The following is a 16,372-nucleotide window of genomic DNA, read 5'->3' on the forward strand; positions in this document are numbered from 1 at the left end:
ATATTCTCATAGGCCAGGAGCAACTTTGTGAGAACCACAGGACCACACATAACTTCAATGAAACAATTTACTTTTCAAACCCTTCAAAGAGAGTCAGTGGTGAGGCCCGTGAGATGAGCCTATAAGTTTCTCACCATTAGTCAAACACTAGAATAACTTAAATGTACACAATGATCAGTGATACAATGCTGCCTGTGGCTCTGAAACATGGAACACAAAACAACTGTGGACAAACACTAAACAACCTGAAAGGGTTCCCAATGCAGCATCTGGAAGAGATGCAGTTTCAGGGCAGAGATGCAGTTTCAATGCAATCACACGCAAGCCTGCAAGTGTGGAGAAGTGAATGCAGACACGCCAGAATATTAGTCAATACATTTTTGAAGCTTTATAGTTTCTTAAGCTAGTGAAGTAGTTTTCGGTGAACCACAAGTACACAAGAAGATGAGATGGCAAACTGAACAAGGGCCCCAACTTTATGTTTTGCAAATATATACAATCAACCAACAATACATAAAAATAAATGCTCAAGGTTGCCACATTCCAAGGAAGCACAGATCCAAACCATAATACGCTGTCACCTCCCCAATTTTAGTGGCTAACATTAGAAGGGTCCACAAAAATAGCAAAAATATGCACACAGGTTATGGGAAAGAGCCCTCATGGCATTGGTAGAAACGTGCATTAGGACAACCATCATGGAAAAGAGTGCAGCAAAGTGGAAACAGAGCTACGAAATGAAATCAAATCTATTACACAGAGACACACTGGAATCCTGCATTTATTCCACAGCATTGACATGATACAAATAAACAAACATGCTACAAAACAACCTGTCATTAGACAAATAGAAAAAGGTAATATCATGATCGACAGCCATTTATTTCATATACTTTTGAAATGGAATGATACTCAGCTTTTAAAATTTATATCATTTGTGATACTGTAGATAAGTTGGACATTACAAAAGCACAAAATGCCTCACACAGGAGAAAATGAGTGCTATAGAATCTCTCTCTCTCTCTCTCTCTCTCTCTCTTTCTTTGGTTTTTTGAGACAGGGTTTCTCTGTATTTTTTTTTGGAGGCTGTCCTGGTATTCGTTCTGTAGACCAGGCTGGCCTTGAACTCACAGAGATCCACCTGCCTCTGCCTCCTGAGTGCTGGAATTAAAGACTTGCACCACCAACACTCAGCTCTAGAATCTCATTTTTATGTGAATTCAAAGTCAAGAATCTCATGGCAGCAGAAAGTGGTGGGGAGTTGTGACCACCAATAAGTGGAAGGGAGTGCGTGTTAGTCAAGGTGTACTGGGTTTCAGTTATTCAACAGAAAACACAGTTGATACACCTGAAACTTACCATGAGGGCAGATTGCACTCAAGCTAAACAGATATGTGTTGACAAGTATGTTACTTAACTTTTAGTAGTAATTGTTTAGACGTATACACAAATACACATATGTACACCTTAATTACACATAATTTTGGCTGTCATTTCCCAATGAATGAATGGATGAAAATAGAAATATAAAAAATGTTTGCTTTATTATTTATAACTGTCATAGAGAGAACACTAATGCAAAGCCCCTTATATCAACATAGTTAATTTCACAGAATTGTGTTTTGCACTTATTAGTAACAGTCAATTCTTTGTATACCATATAACCTTTGCACAAAATCAATAATGCATATATAACAAGAAAGGGAACTTCATTTTTGACATGTTATCTAGAGCTCTTATACTGCATGAGTAGGTAACACATTGTTGGCCCTCTCAGTTACTCTCCTGTGAGTACCAAGGGGCATTAGGGAGCTTACAGAAACCTGGGGAGAGGAGCTATTTCAGTGCCACATTTATTCTCACAGCACCCACAGGAGTCTAAGATGCCACAGCTGGCAGGCAACATAGAATGTAATATGACATGATTCCAGTAGTAGGTTGTAGACTGGAAATTCAGGCAGTATGGAACCATAACATGGATGGCATTGAATATGGTGGTGGCGAAGGGACTACAGTAAGGTTAGAGTGGTGTGACACTAGAAGCCAGAGCAGAGAGGGTCATTGGATCTGACTGCAATGTGGGGGTCTGCTATGCCTCCAGAGATTAATTGAAAGCTGGGCCTATGGACACAGCAGATCTGGCTCCTCTCTCTGGCTCCTCTCTCTTCCTCTTTGTCTCTCTGTCTCTCTGTCTCGGTCTGTCTGTCTGTCTCTCTGTCTCGGTCTGTCTGTCTGTCTGTCTCTGTCTCTCTCTCTCTGTTGGACAGGAGGTAATTGTACAGCACTTTACTGTTTGTAATTCAATTTCAAATATTTATTGAGGGCACATTATATGCAAAAGGGTAACTGCCATGGTGGCCATGAAAGGTATGTGTGACACAATCTTTGCCCTGCAATGCCTGTGAGCTGGCAAGGTAAAGCCTCATGTAACAGAAGAAAGCATAATAAACAGGCTCCATTGTCCTTCATATGCTATAGCCCCTAGTGCCTGCCATGTTCTTATTCTGTGGGTATCATCTTCAACACTTATTGCTATGAAGGAAGCTCCATAGTTTCAACAATATTTCCGTGTATACTCAAACTATTTCTGACATGAAGACTGTTTGTATCCATAGGGGATGACTATATAATTTGTTCATTGCTTTGATTAATCTGGAGGTTTTTGACAGGTATGTGTCTTAATAGCCCATGTAGTAAAATAGCTTTAGCAATGTCAACCTCTCCTGCCAAACCCAGCATCTCTGAAGAAGGCCTGGACTAAGGTACGTACAAATGAATGGAATCTCACTACAGCATCTCCTGAGCTGAGAAGGACAGATGAACTTAATGTGGCTCCTTTTGACTTACTCAATACAGTACATTTTGGAATTCACATATCATGGAATTCATGTGGGTCTTTGAATACTTGGGCTTCAAATTCCATCTGGCTCTGTAAGATAAAAGTGTTGAACTTAGTATAGACTTAAAAAAGAGACAGAACAAAACAAAGCAATCTGTATGTCTCTCTAATGTCTGTAGAGACAGGTTCCCAGAGAAGGTGGGCATGATAGCTACTCTTGGTTTTCACCTTGATTATATCCAATATTAACTAAAATCCAAGCTGCTGGGTAAAAGATTTTTCTTGGTTGGATTATTTGAGGTTGGGAACCCCACTTTATATCTGGGACACTCCTTTGTGTTATCTCCTTGCTCCCAGTCTCCCCGGAGAGTTGATGGCTTCACTGAGAGTGGAGCCTACTACTTTGGGATTCCAATGGATAGTGAAGATCAGCTGAGACATCAAGGTTTGTGATCCTTGGACTTTCTATTAGAGGACACTCATTATTAGATAGTTGGATCACAGACATAAGCCAATCTAATAAATACCATATGTATTCAGTTGGAACACAGATCATAAGCCACTCTAATAAATATCATATATATTTAATCAGCTCTGTTTCTCTAGGGACCCCTGACTAATACAGATATTAGTGCCAGGAGTTGTTCTAGAGCAACAGAAGTATAAAGGAACATAGAACTAGATCAGGCTGAGTTTTTTGATACTAATACAGCCATCTAATTGGAGATTCTAGGTTTAATATTAAAGCTCAAAGAGTTAAGAAAAAGTTTCAAACATCTGTTTGAATAGTGACACAGGGCATTTGTCAAAGATGCCCTCCTGAAAGGGAGCTGGAGGTGTATGATATCCCTTGGCATAGTGCTGATGTTCAGGGAAATCGCAATGCTAGAGTGGCTATGCTGTGTAGAACCCTATCCTCCATAATGAGAAGGCCCAGAAGACATGTTCTTCACTAATCCTTCCTATATTATGCAAAATGGTGAGAGGGGCATTAACACATTCAAGGACTTTTGTCTTCACCCTTTCCTTGGAGTCAGAGACACTGCTGCTCAGTTGTATGAATTTAAATGTATTGGGTTTAATTGAGCCTAAAAGTAGGTATCACTGAAATCACTAAAGACAAGGTGATTTTAGTTATTGTAATAGGCAGCATAGGCAAAGCAATGTCTCTGATGCCTGTCACATAATGAGTAGCATGGGCAAATTGATTTTTATGGCGGAATAACTTGTATGGATCTTTGATACTGGTTAATTGGTCATGATGTTTCCAGTCAAAAATAGATAAGAAGCCTACTACATTTTTGTTTGATCTGTATATGCAGAAATTTCTCAGATAAGTGAAAAAAGGCTACATTGGATTTTGCCAAAAGGCCTGTGAACCAGTTTCCAGACTTGAGTCAGTTTACAGACACAGAACCCCTTGAATGAAGGGACAGTCAAGTCTTTGTTAAAATACCTAAGAGTTTTACTGTTAGCCTTTCTCAAATGCTTCCCCAGAGAGACTTAGGACCTTTATACACTGGGAAAAAGGAGACAATTAGACTTTCATTGCTGTATTGGATCCTGGTTCAGAATTGACACTGGTTTTTGGAAACTTCAAGAAGCATTGTGACAATCCATTATGGAAGTCAGATGATTAATGGAGTTTTGGCTGAAGTACAACTCACAATAGGTCTAGTACATCCTAAACTCATCCTGTAGTTATTTTCCTAGTTCCAGAATGTATAATTGGGTTAGAAATTCTTAGAAGTTGGCACAATTCTCACATTATTTCTCTGACCTGTGGAATGAGGGCTTATGGTTGGAAACGCCAAATGGAAGCCATTGGAGTTACCTCTGCCAGAGACAATAGTGAGCTTAGGACAGTATTATAATCTCATGAACTGCAGAAACTAGTGCCACCATCAAGGATTTGAAAGGTGCAGGGTTGGTGGATTAATTCTTCCCTTTGTTTTCCTATCTGGCCAGGGCAAAAGAGACATGGTTCATGGAGAATGACAGTTAATTATCAAAAATTTAAACAAATAGTGACTCCTGATGCAATGTCCTTACTTGAAGAGATCAACACATCTGCTGGTACATGGTATGCAGCTATTGATTCAGAAAATGCCTTTTTCTTGGTATCTGTCTATAAAGACAACCAGAAGCCTTTTGCTTTCAGTTGGCAAGACCAGCAGTATACCTTTAGTTTTACTTCAAAGATACATTAATGTTCCATTTCTGTGTCATAACTTAGTTTGAAGGGATCTTGATCACTTGTTTCTTTCACAAAATACTACAGTAGTCCACAGTAATGTAGACAATATGCAGATGGGACCAAATGAATAGCAGGTAGCAACCACTTTGGTCTTGTTGAAAACACATGTGTATCAGAGAATGGGAAATGAATTCAAGGACCTTCTACCTCACTGAAATGTTTAGCAGTGCCATAGTGTGGGGCATGCAGAGATATTTCTTTTAAGGTGAAAGACAAGTTATTGTATTCAGCTGCTGCCACCACCAAAATAAGAATTCCAACATACAGGAGGTCTATTTGGATTCTGGAAATGGCAGATTCGTTGCTTGGATGTGTTACTTGGGAGTATATACTAAGTGACTTGTAAATCTGTTGGCTTTCAGTGGGACCTTGAGGAGGAGAATGCTTTTCAACAGGTACAGGCTGTTATGTGGTCTGCGCTACCATCTGAAGCATATGATCCAGCAGACCCAATGGTACTTGAGATGTCAGTGGCAGATACTGATGCTGTTAGGAGCCTTTAGCAGGCCCTAGAGGTGAATCACAGAGACCTTTGTGAATTTGTAGGCAGGTTCTGCATCATCTGCAGACTAGTACTCTCCCTTTGAGAGATAGCTCTCAGCCCACTATTGTGCCTTAGTGGAAAATGAACATTTGGCAGTGGGCCACCAAGTTACTATGAGTCCTGAGCTGGGTGTTATCTGATTCATCAAGGCATAAAGAAGGGTGTGTACAGCAGCAATCCATTATCAACTGGACATGGTACATACATGATCAGACTAACCAGGTCCTGCAAGCATAAGCAAGTTATATGAAGAAGTTGCTCCAAAGCCTCTGTTTCTACTACTGTTCCAGTGTGATATGTTCCCAAGCATGTACTGTAGACCCTATGTAGACCTGTGATCAGTTGACTGAGGTAGAAGAAACTAGGGTCTGGTTTACTGGTGGTATACATGAACCACCTAAAAATTAACAGCTGCAGACTTACAACCCCTGTATGTGAGAATCCTAACAGACACTAGCAAAGAGAAATCTTTACCCTGGCTAGAAGTTCAGGTGCTATCCATGTTCATACATTTCATACATTTTGTTTGGAAGAATAAATGGTCTGATGTGTTATTGATAACACATTTTAGCTCTCTCTCTCTCTCTCTGTGTGTATGTGTGTGTGTGTGTGTGTGTGTGTGTGTGTGTGTGTGTGTGTGTGTGTGAACATTGACATGAGTTTGGGTGCCTGCTAAAGTCAGAGGCATCAGCTTTCCCTGGAGCAGGAGTTACAGGCAGATGTGGGCACTGGGAACCAAACTGAAGTCATATATAAGGGAAGCACTTGCTCTTAATTGCTAAGCCATTTCTCCAGCTCCTTGGTTTGTTTTTAAGATGCAAAAATCTTTAGAATTTTAATGGGAAGGTTTTATTTGCAGGGAATAACCTGAGGATGTAGGGAAGAGAATGACTAAGTACTTTCTGAACAGGGGAGGGAGACAGACTCAAAAATTCCCCCAGGGACCTCAAAGATAGTCCATTCATCCCTCTATCCATCCATCCATGTCTCCATTAATATGTTCATGTTTTCTAGGCATCTATTCTGTGCACTCAATACATTAGTTGTGCAAAAACATCATAAAAAGAATCCCTCTTCTGATTTCTTTCCTGTCTCCTTGTGGTCTAGATGCTGTTGATGTTCTGTTACCTTCCTGTTACTACACTCTACATAGCTCTCTACAGACAAGAACCCTCCCATTTATGTGGTGAGACCATGTGCATACAAATAAATACTGTGTAGGAAAGAGTACAAAGAAACAAAAGCAAGCTGGAGCACGGAGAGGCAGGGGTAAGGTGACAAAGGCTGTCTGTATGATCTAATAAGTCTAGTGATCTTGGGTGACTAGGACCCTGAGGCTTGTAAAGAGGTGGGGAAGGACACAGCATGGTAAGGCAGGAAGGGAAGAGCACAGAGTTAACTGCCCCTATTCCAATGGCCTGACAAATGTGGAAGGAGAAGAGATGTTTCTGGAGAGACAGAATACAGAATCTGTATCTGGAGATCTCACTGGTGGGTATGGACAAAACTGGGGCATGTTGCAATCTGTATTTTCAAATATAGTTGGTGTAGCAGGGGAAAGACAGTAGGGGGAAAACAGTGGGAGTAAGAAAGCTAATAATTCAGACCAGAGAGGTGATGGTGGCCACTGGAATGGTCCATATTTAAGGCTAAATTCTGAAAGAGGAGCTCAGAGTGCCAGGAGAAACAAAGCATGGTTCTCAGATTATTGAAATTGCTGGAAACAGGACACCATTAGGTGGCATTGGCAGGAGTGATTGAAGTTTTGTAGGAACCAGGAACTTTTAGAAGATCAGAGATACAAACCAGTGTTCCAGGGTGGGGATATTCATAGACTGCAATACATACACATCCTTATCACTGTCCAGACAAATGCAGGCTGTGGAGGTCATAGTCTTTGTAGGCACCTGCTACTTTAAATCTAGCCAAGTATATACCAGGTCCTCTTGTAATACACTTCCTGCTCCCTTCCTTCCTCACTTTCTTTCACACACATGTCATTTCCTTTGCCAGGATTTCTTCTCCCATTTTTACCTGGTCATTTTTCGTTTGAAACCTGGTTCTTTGGATAAGCCTTCCTGTCTTCTTGTGGTCTAGATGCTGTGGATGTTCTTTTACCCGCCTGTTAATACACTCTGCATAGCTCTTTGTGGACCAGCATATCCATCCTGCTACTCCACTGATTAGTTAAGTTAGCTTTGATAAAATGCATTAATCCTCTGATTCTATCTTCTCATCTGAAAATTAGATGATATGAGGTATTGTGCTTATGACATTGCCTGGCATGGTAGAAGTGCCATGCAAATCATTACATCTTATCATCATGATATTATACTTATTGCAATGATGTGTAACAGCTTCCATGTTGCTTTTTTCCTCCACTGGAGCCACTAAACCACTGTTCTGGGTTTTTGACACACATTGAGCCTCATTAAATCTTTCTAATATGGATTAATGCATATTAGATGTAACAGTACAGAGGTAAACTGTCACTTCTCTGGGGATATTTCTATGCTCACATCCTTCTGGCTACTATATACCAAGCTGAGAAAGTCCTGTTTCAAATTAGTTTTTGATTCAACAAAAAGAAAGTAATATTGTTACCTTTGGATCAGGCAGGCATGGCCCAAAGGCTTCAAGCAGAAGAGTCTCTTCTCTCACTGATTTCTCATAGTCTGCAAAGGACAGCTTCCCATCATGGTCTTGGTCCTAAGAGGTGAGCAGCCTGGGTCAGTGAGCACATGGTACTCTTGCTGCAAATGCACACTCCTTTTCAGTCAGGTATTGGCAGAAGAACAAGAGATTAGGTTGGGAAGTTGAAAAATAAAGTTTTGTAATGTGTGGTGAGGGGCAGGGAGTTATAGAGCATGCCATCAAGAACCTCTCACATGCTGGGCAAGAGCTCTCTCACTAACCCACACCTGCAGCTCACAGAAAATATTCCACTAAAGCAAAAGTCAGTTTTTCTTTAACTAAACAGAACGCTGAAAGTCGTCACCACTGAATTCTTACTGCTACCCCCACACATTGACTATACGTTCCAACATAAAACTTTTAAGTTACTCATCCTTACCATTTTCTTCAGTGTAATTTCAACCAAATCTTTAATCCCTTCATCAGGGTCCTCCTCAGAGGGCTGCTTGAGAAGGCTGTTTTTCAGCATGTGGAACATCTCCTCCTTTGAAATGAAGCCATCGCCATTCAGATCAAACACTTCAAAGCAGTCTAAAGAAAAAAAAATATATATATATAGTGTGTGTGTGTGCATGCATGTGTGTGTGAGTGCGTGTGTGCGTGCGTGTGTGTGTGTGTGTGTGTGTGTTTGAGATTAACACTAAGGTGGCATTTTCTTCTGACAAAGCAGTCAGGGAGAAGGCATGTCTTATTGCTGCATTATTTAGTTCTGAGCTTGTTACTAGTCGACTTTTGTGGGAATGTTAGTGTACAGTAGGGAAATATTCTCATTCCCCTCTACATGTGTCTTTAACTGACTATGAAAAGAAACTCCTCGCAGTGCTAACATGAGCATTACTGACTGGAAACAAGGAAAATCAATTGTGCGTTTACATTCATTTTGTTAAATGAAGTATGACTCCATTAGTTGAGAATCATTTAAGAGCTAGAAAACTTAAATTATGTTTTCTGGTTTAATGTTTGTAATCAAGCAATGTAAGCTATGTATTAAAACAATACATAGCCAAAATGTATATCAAACCTGTGCTGCCTCCTTTGATGACACTCCTTAAATTGCTTGATTTTCCCTGTTAATTAATATACTTTCATTCTTTATTGACTGTAATTTGCTCCATAAAAATGACCAATGAGGATTCACCAACTACCGAACTAACCAACCAAAGAAAACCCACTTTATTGAAAACAGTTATTTAAAAACTTCTGCTATGTTTGCCATAATGTATAAACTAGCAGGTTATCTGAAGGCTTACATTTCATTTTTTCTTCTAAAGTTCCTCGAAGAAACAGTGATAATCCATGAATCCACTCAGAAACATTTACACAGCCATCATTGTCTTTATCAAAACCCCGAAATACTAAAAAGACACAATGAAAAAAATTGTATTGGATTTTAGTCCTAAATAATAAATACATCAAGCCTAACATCACCATTTCATAGCTGTTTCAAGACCCAGGTCCCCATACCTTCATTTGACAAAATAAACTGAGACACATAACCTGAGAAAATTCTTTTAATTACATATTCAACTTTCTCTTCATATGTTATGGGTATAAATAATATTCTTAATATATAAAATATGGGTGAATAATAATACATGGGAATATTAAACATTTTAGTTATTAGATACTTAAGCTTCTTAATAAAAATAATTGTATGTTTTTATTCGTCAGGACAAGCAATGCTGTTACATGGTGGGAGTACTTCTTAACTGTTATTGAGTATTTTCTAGTATGTAAGGAAATTTAAGTAGAAGCAGAACACTATGAGGTTTTTTTTGTATAACAGCTAGCTACCCAACACAACTTTGGTCTCTTTCTAAACAACAAAAGAAATAGACTGATTATTTCTCCAAAAATTTTGGAAGATTGAAATATATTCATATATATATTCAAATGAAATTGGGAATCTAAAGCATGAGATTTCTCCCAAGAGCATAACCAAACTTAAACTTTTTAAAATTACAATTGAATTTGACAGTTTCACTCACATGTGTATCTTACCTCTGTCCATAATCATGTCATCTGTCATTCCAAATGTCACATGCAGGATGTTCCGGAATGCATTTCGATCTAGTCCAATGACTACCCCTTGCTTTTCAGCTACGTCTCCCACCAAGTTATAGAAAAGTGTTATAAGACAGTTCACTTCAAATTTATTAACTGTAAAAGATCAAAATGGACATACAACAGAAGTACACTTTGAGAGACTTGGAGGTAACAACCAAGCATTAGATGCTTTTGATTTTGAACACATAAACTCATTCATGCAATATTTGGTTAGAATTTAAAATTTTAAAGTGTATTCTGAGTCACAGACTTAGAGTTAAAGGAAGATGGTGTCTAAGTCACATTATTCACTAACAGAAGGTAGGTTACTCCTGCTGGAGCCAAATGCTAAATAGAAATAGATCCCATCACATTTAGAATGAAAGAAGATAGCAACCACATGATCCAGATGACCGTGGTGTCATGTTCGAGACTTCACAGAGCAGACAGAGGGCAAATCATACTTGTGTTGTTTCAGACAGCTGGCAGCAGCAAACATTTGATGGTAGGTGTTTATAGCAGCTACAAGCAAGCATTTCCATGGAAATATACCCTCTGAAATATCTGTGTAATCATTATCATTTCAGTTTAGGCCTGGTAAATTTATAAAGCAGAACATTAAAATAAGATGTATTTATTTTCTAATAAAGGAATTTTAAGCATGTTCTAACAATCAGTATGGTTCTTCTCCAAGTGTGTGAACATTTACAAAAAACAATTCAGGATTACTCTGGTAGAAGGATTTCTTTTTAGTTTAACACACACACACGAAAGAGGAAGGAGAAAGAGACACAGACAGAGAGAGAATATGACAGAGAGAGGGAATGAGGCAGGCAGAGTGAGAATGAATACTTACTGGCATTAAGAACATAAATGAAAGCTGGCAACATTTCTCAGCTGGTAAGAACAATTAGTTACCTTGGTTTTTTTTTTTTTTGGTCTTTTTGTTATTTTGTCTTTCTTTTTTTTTCCAGAGCTGAGGACCAAACCCAGGGGCTTGCGCTTGCTAGGCAAGTGCTCTACCACTGAGCTAAATCCCCAACCCCTCAGCTGGTAAGAACAAACAAGTAAACAAACAAATAAACAAACAAATAAACAAACATTGCTTGCCATGGAGGCCTGGTGGTTGGAGTCTGAACACACACACACACACACACACACACACACACACACACCACACTTATACAACAGCAGCAACACCAACACCATCAACAGTAGCAAATGAAAAAATTTAAAATATAGTTTATTAAAAAGAATATAAGTGAATTTAAATTTGAAATATGAATCGGAGATGGGGAAATTTTATTTAAATCCAGAAAAATATAGTTGAATATTTTCATACATAAGGACAATGCCTCTGTGCAAGAGAAAATAGAGAAATTACACTTCTCCTACATGCCACAACACTCAGGATGGTTTTCTGATTTTAAGAATTACATTTTAAGAGAAAACTTAAAACTTCAGAAAAACAAAACAAATGATAAGTAAATAGTAGAAACTAATATAATGGTTAAGATTTTTACATGAGCTCTAAGTTACTGTGGAAAAGAGTATGCCAGTCCCTAGAAATAAACACGGTGTGATCCAATTATTCTACTTCAGCATACACATGCTAGAGAACTGAGAGAAGGAACTCAGCCATGTGCATATGCACCAGTGTTCACAGTGGCATCATTCACAAAGGCAAAAGGAGCAAACCAGTGTTCAGTGACAGATGAGTGTTTAAACAAAATGTGATATAACCAAACAGTGGAATACTGGCTTTTAAGTGTTGTTACAAGCTGCATTGGCATTAAGATAAGTGGAAAACAGAAGGAAAGCATAACCCTGGCTTCATGCTGAGGCCACAATGTTGGAAAGCATAATGTAAAGGGAACCACTTATGCCTCTTTATTCACTATCAAATCTGTTTTTCATTTGCAAAATGAATGCCTTTAACAGGCATGCAAGAGTCTCAGCTTGAAGCTGACTTTCAAAGAAAAGGTACAATACACTACTTCCCTACACTTAGCTCAGACATGGACCTAGCACAGAGATTATGGACCTAGTAAAGAGATGAATCTAGCACAGAGATGATGGATTCAGTATAGAAATCGACCTAGCACAGAGAGAGATGGCCCTAGCACAGAAATAGGCCTACTACAGACAGAGATGGACCTAGTATAGAGATGGACCTAGCACAGAGATGGTGGATCCAGCACAGACAGAGATGGACCTAATATAGAGCCAAAGACCTAGAACAGAGATGAACCTAACACAGAGAGAGATGGACCTAGTATAGAGATCGTCTAGCACAGGGAGAGATTCACCTAGCACAGAGATGGTGGACCTAGCACAGAGAGAGATGGACCTAGCACAGAGACAAAGGACCTAGAACAGAGATGAACCAAACACACACACACACACACAGAGAGAGAGAGAGAGAGAGAGAGAGAGAGAGAGAGAGAGAGAGAGAGAGAGAGAGAGAGAGAGAGAGAGAGAGAGAGAGAGAGAGAGAAAGGGGGGACCTAAAACAGAGCTGGTCCTAGGAACAATCCTGGAGATGCCTTTCTGCTTCTTTCCTAGAACTGAATAAAAGTATATTCCTGTAACTGAGGATAGGGACAACAGACAACTGGGCCTACATGCTCTTCCTCCCCAAGAAAAGACCTGTTTCACAGATATATTTACTTGTGTGCTAATCTCAGTCTCTTGGCTTTCTACAAACTAAAAGCTGCTGACAGGCATGTTGGGAGAAAAGTTAGATACACCCACGCCCAGACTTGTCCAGGCAGTAAATAAATCCTTTTTTTCCTTTACCAGTTCTTGTTTTCTAATTTCTTTTGAAATACAGGGAAACTGAACAAGCATGTTTTTAGACCTAAATGTGGTTAAAAAGAGGGTAAAATATGGTTCCACTTATATGATGTATGTACTGTTATCAAATTCATAGTGGGGAGTTAGTGTTTAGTTGGTATAGGGTTTACTTGGGAAAGATCAAAGTTCTGGACATTTCTTTTCATGACAGATGCATGATACTGAATGTGCAGAGTCCCCTCCTGTGTGAAGCTTCACTTCACTTATTATAGTGTAAGAATAATGGAAGAAATCCAAAAATACAGACTTTTATTACAGAATATTGTTGTAACTAATATATTTTATTGTTTGTCATTAACTAACCTAACCTAGTGTCTAAGTGTGCCTTATTAATAACTTAAAATGTGGTAGCTATATATGTGCTAGGAAAAACATTGGGAACGTAATGCTCAATGTCTCAAAGAGTAGGCATCTTGAATTCCACCCCCAACCACATGGATAAGAGAAGACTTCTGAACTTAATGCCAAGAACCATAGATAGAAAACAGTTAAAATGTTAAACACATTTCTGATGATATAGAAACACACATAAGTGACTGTGCAAAGCTCTGAAAACTAAAAACTGCTTGTGGCTGGGGAAGAACTACATGAAGAGCTGTGTTTCCATCCCAAAAGAAAGGTCACTTAAGTGATATTAGCTTAATTTATGACTGAGATCAACAGTCATCCATAAGAAAAAGTGGCTCACTGAGTTTTAAAACCTTTTGACTACTTCCTATGTGAACACTGCATCTGTGTCACTACTGTCTGTCCCTCTTCCCCTTGCCTCATGACCCCTAATCCCTTCCAAATTAATTACCTTTTCTTTTTTATTGTACACACACACACACACACACACACACACAAAGGCATGCTAATAGACTTAAATGTGCATGTGTCTAGTAATGATTTCTTGGGGGAGTGGACAACCTATGCAGGAGCTGCTCCCTGAGTAAAACTGATATTCTCAGTCTCTCAGCAGCCGTTGAACAACTGTAGTTCTTTATCTAGGTGCGGGACCCATTTCCTCTGTGCATGTTGACATGTCAGCTGACGTCATATGCTTCTCTTGTTCATAAAATTATATTTTTATGAACTCCACTATCCTGGTCACGTATGGGATACTATCTAGTAGTAGACACAGTGGACTTCTGGACCTTAAAAGCTTTCTGCTCCCTCTTCTGTGATTTCCCCTGAGCCTCTGTTGCAGACATTTCCATCAGGATTAGGCACCTCTCAGTCACTAGCTCATTGCATTATTAAAAGTTATGAATTCTGGCCGGGCAGTGGTGGCGCACGTCTTTAATCCGAGCACTCGGGAGGCAGAGGCAGGCTGATCTCTGTGAGTTCGAGGCCGGGCTGGACCGACAGCCCAGAGAAACCCTATCTCGTAAAAAAAAAAAAAAAAAAAGTTATGGATTCTGAAATAGTCTTCACTGGTTGAAAAAAGAGACTTCTTTGATGCAGAGCAAGAGCTACACTTATCCATGGCTGTAAGAATAATTATTTAGAACACAGTTAGAAATTACACTGGTTTAGGAAAGTGGCATTTATAGGTTCTCCTGCAGGGCACCCAATTTGCTCTAAGCATGGTTAGCTGGCTAAGTTTACAGAACCAGACAAGAGTTCTTTCCTATTTAGTGGACCATAATTTCAAATAAAAAGCTGTTGGTTGCCCCAAGATAAAAGTTTCCCCATTGCAGCATTGGTGGCCTCATTGCTGTCTGTCCTTTTGCTGGCTCATAGGGTTTACTCTTGGTAGGACAACTCATCACTCCTCCTCCATGGCAGCTTTAAGATACAACACTTTAAGATATTATAAGAGGTAGTCCTCAGGGACTAGCTAGTCAGCTGCAGCTCAGTTTCTACAAATTCTGTGCCCAAATGTGTGGTGTCTTAGGCAATATGGTCTCACTTTTAAGTTCTGGAAGACAATTAATGGCAAAGGCTATATCCCAAATTGTTTTGGAGATCTCTTGTATTCCCTATAACATAATTTCTTACACATATCAAATACTAATGATGTAAAAGAAAGTAGGCCCCAGAGCTCCATTAGAAATTCATTTCTACATCTCCATACAACTGAGATGATTTGAATATGCAGACCTTTTCTGTTTTCCTCAAGTGACCAATAGCTTTTCAATCATCACACAACTTGTAAGTCCTCACACCAGACAACAGTGTCCTCAACCCAACTATATCCACACACAGCTTCTTAGCCCAAGGACAAGTCTGTTTTTTCAGTCTTGGTACAATGCTGGGGTGTCTGATCACCTGGAGGATCTCCTTCGCCTTTACACCCCTTTAGCAATTGGTAATTGAGCTCCTGAAACTGGACACAGATTCCTTATCATCTTGATTTGCTGAGCAATGCAGCTTTCAAATAGCCTGCCTCCTCCTAAAACGTTGCTGTGGAACTTCAAGTGTCTTTTTTTAAAGGTGCCCAGCAGTGGATAACTCTTTACCCTAAGGGAGCACTTAGTAAACTTCCAGAACTCAGACCTCACAGGTTCTTCTGCTCTAGAAAGAGCTAGAAAGTAGGTTAAGGCACTATACATGGGCCCTGCTACCTTCTTGATTCTATGGTTTTCTAGACCCCCGTCTAGAGTAAAGTCACACACCTCCCAGGACACTGCATCATTCTTCTTTAACATAAAGGCAAATAAAGAGGGTTTTTGAATTTAGCGAATGTGCGTGAAGAAGCTCAGGGTTAACACACTAGATAAAATGCATGTGATCTGTTCGGGTTCTACAGATCCTGGGACTGGATGAGTAGCTGACACCGCAGAAAAGGGATTTTCCTGCAGCCTTCTCTTGAGGGGTACTGTGAAGAAACCCTTTTGGTGGAAGCAGGAGGGCCACACGAGGTAGCAAAGAGACCTAGTCCGGAAGTCATGGATCCTCCAGAATTTGGTTCTTACTTACAGTGTTTGCAACTTTTAGTTAAGGTGTCTGTCAACTTCTGCAGTTTCTTTCGGTTCATGGCCGGTGTTCATATAAGTGGGTCTCAGTGTCATCTGGAGCCCAGAGCCAGGTCCTTCATGAGCTCCAGGCTGAGGCAGCCTGGTTCAGACGCCTTGGCTCTGAGCATTTGTGGCCCTAACAGACCGTGTGGCCATGGCAACGCTTTAGCGGGCCACCAATTGGCTCCTGGGGG

At 39.8% G+C, this 16,372-nt stretch overlaps 1 protein-coding gene across 2 annotated transcripts; it reads right to left on the reverse strand.

Moving 5' to 3' along the window:
* Window positions 1-763: 763 nt before the first annotated feature.
* Efcab1 (EF-hand calcium binding domain 1) lies at window positions 764-16,303 on the reverse strand. Of its 2 annotated transcripts, XM_040751232.1 has the most exons (6): window positions 16,141-16,303; window positions 10,336-10,494; window positions 9,585-9,689; window positions 8,714-8,865; window positions 8,245-8,349; window positions 764-2,929 (listed from the first exon to the last, which is right to left on the reverse strand). In XM_040751232.1, the coding sequence occupies exons 1-6, from the start codon at window positions 16,196-16,198 to the stop codon at window positions 2,870-2,872; spliced, it is 639 nt and encodes a 212-aa protein (XP_040607166.1). In that variant the 5' UTR covers window positions 16,199-16,303; the 3' UTR covers window positions 764-2,869. The 2 variants fall into 2 exon arrangements, with proteins under 2 accessions (XP_040607166.1, XP_040607167.1); XM_040751233.1 differs by lacking the exon at window positions 764-2,929 and having other exon boundaries at window positions 8,290-8,409.
* Between the last annotated feature and the right edge of the window lie 69 nt (window positions 16,304-16,372).

The sequence above is a fragment of the Mesocricetus auratus genome, unplaced genomic scaffold, assembly GCF_017639785.1.
Source record: "Mesocricetus auratus isolate SY011 unplaced genomic scaffold, BCM_Maur_2.0 Super-Scaffold_100008, whole genome shotgun sequence".
Classification (NCBI taxonomy): domain Eukaryota; kingdom Metazoa; phylum Chordata; class Mammalia; order Rodentia; family Cricetidae; genus Mesocricetus; species Mesocricetus auratus.

Excerpts from the sequence above, each read along its gene's own strand:
- Efcab1 (XM_040751232.1), bottom strand. The coding sequence starts at position 16,198 with ATGAACCGAAAGAAACTGCAGAAGTTGACAGACACCTTAACTAAAAGT. Across the intron at positions 8,350-8,713 it reads AAATTACACTGAAGAAAATG|GACCAAGACCATGATGGGAA; the intron begins GTAAGGATGAGT and ends CTCACCTCTTAG. Across the intron at positions 2,930-8,244 it reads CATGCCTGCCTGATCCAAAG|AGCCAGATGGAATTTGAAGC; the intron begins GTAACAATATTA and ends TTTATCTTACAG.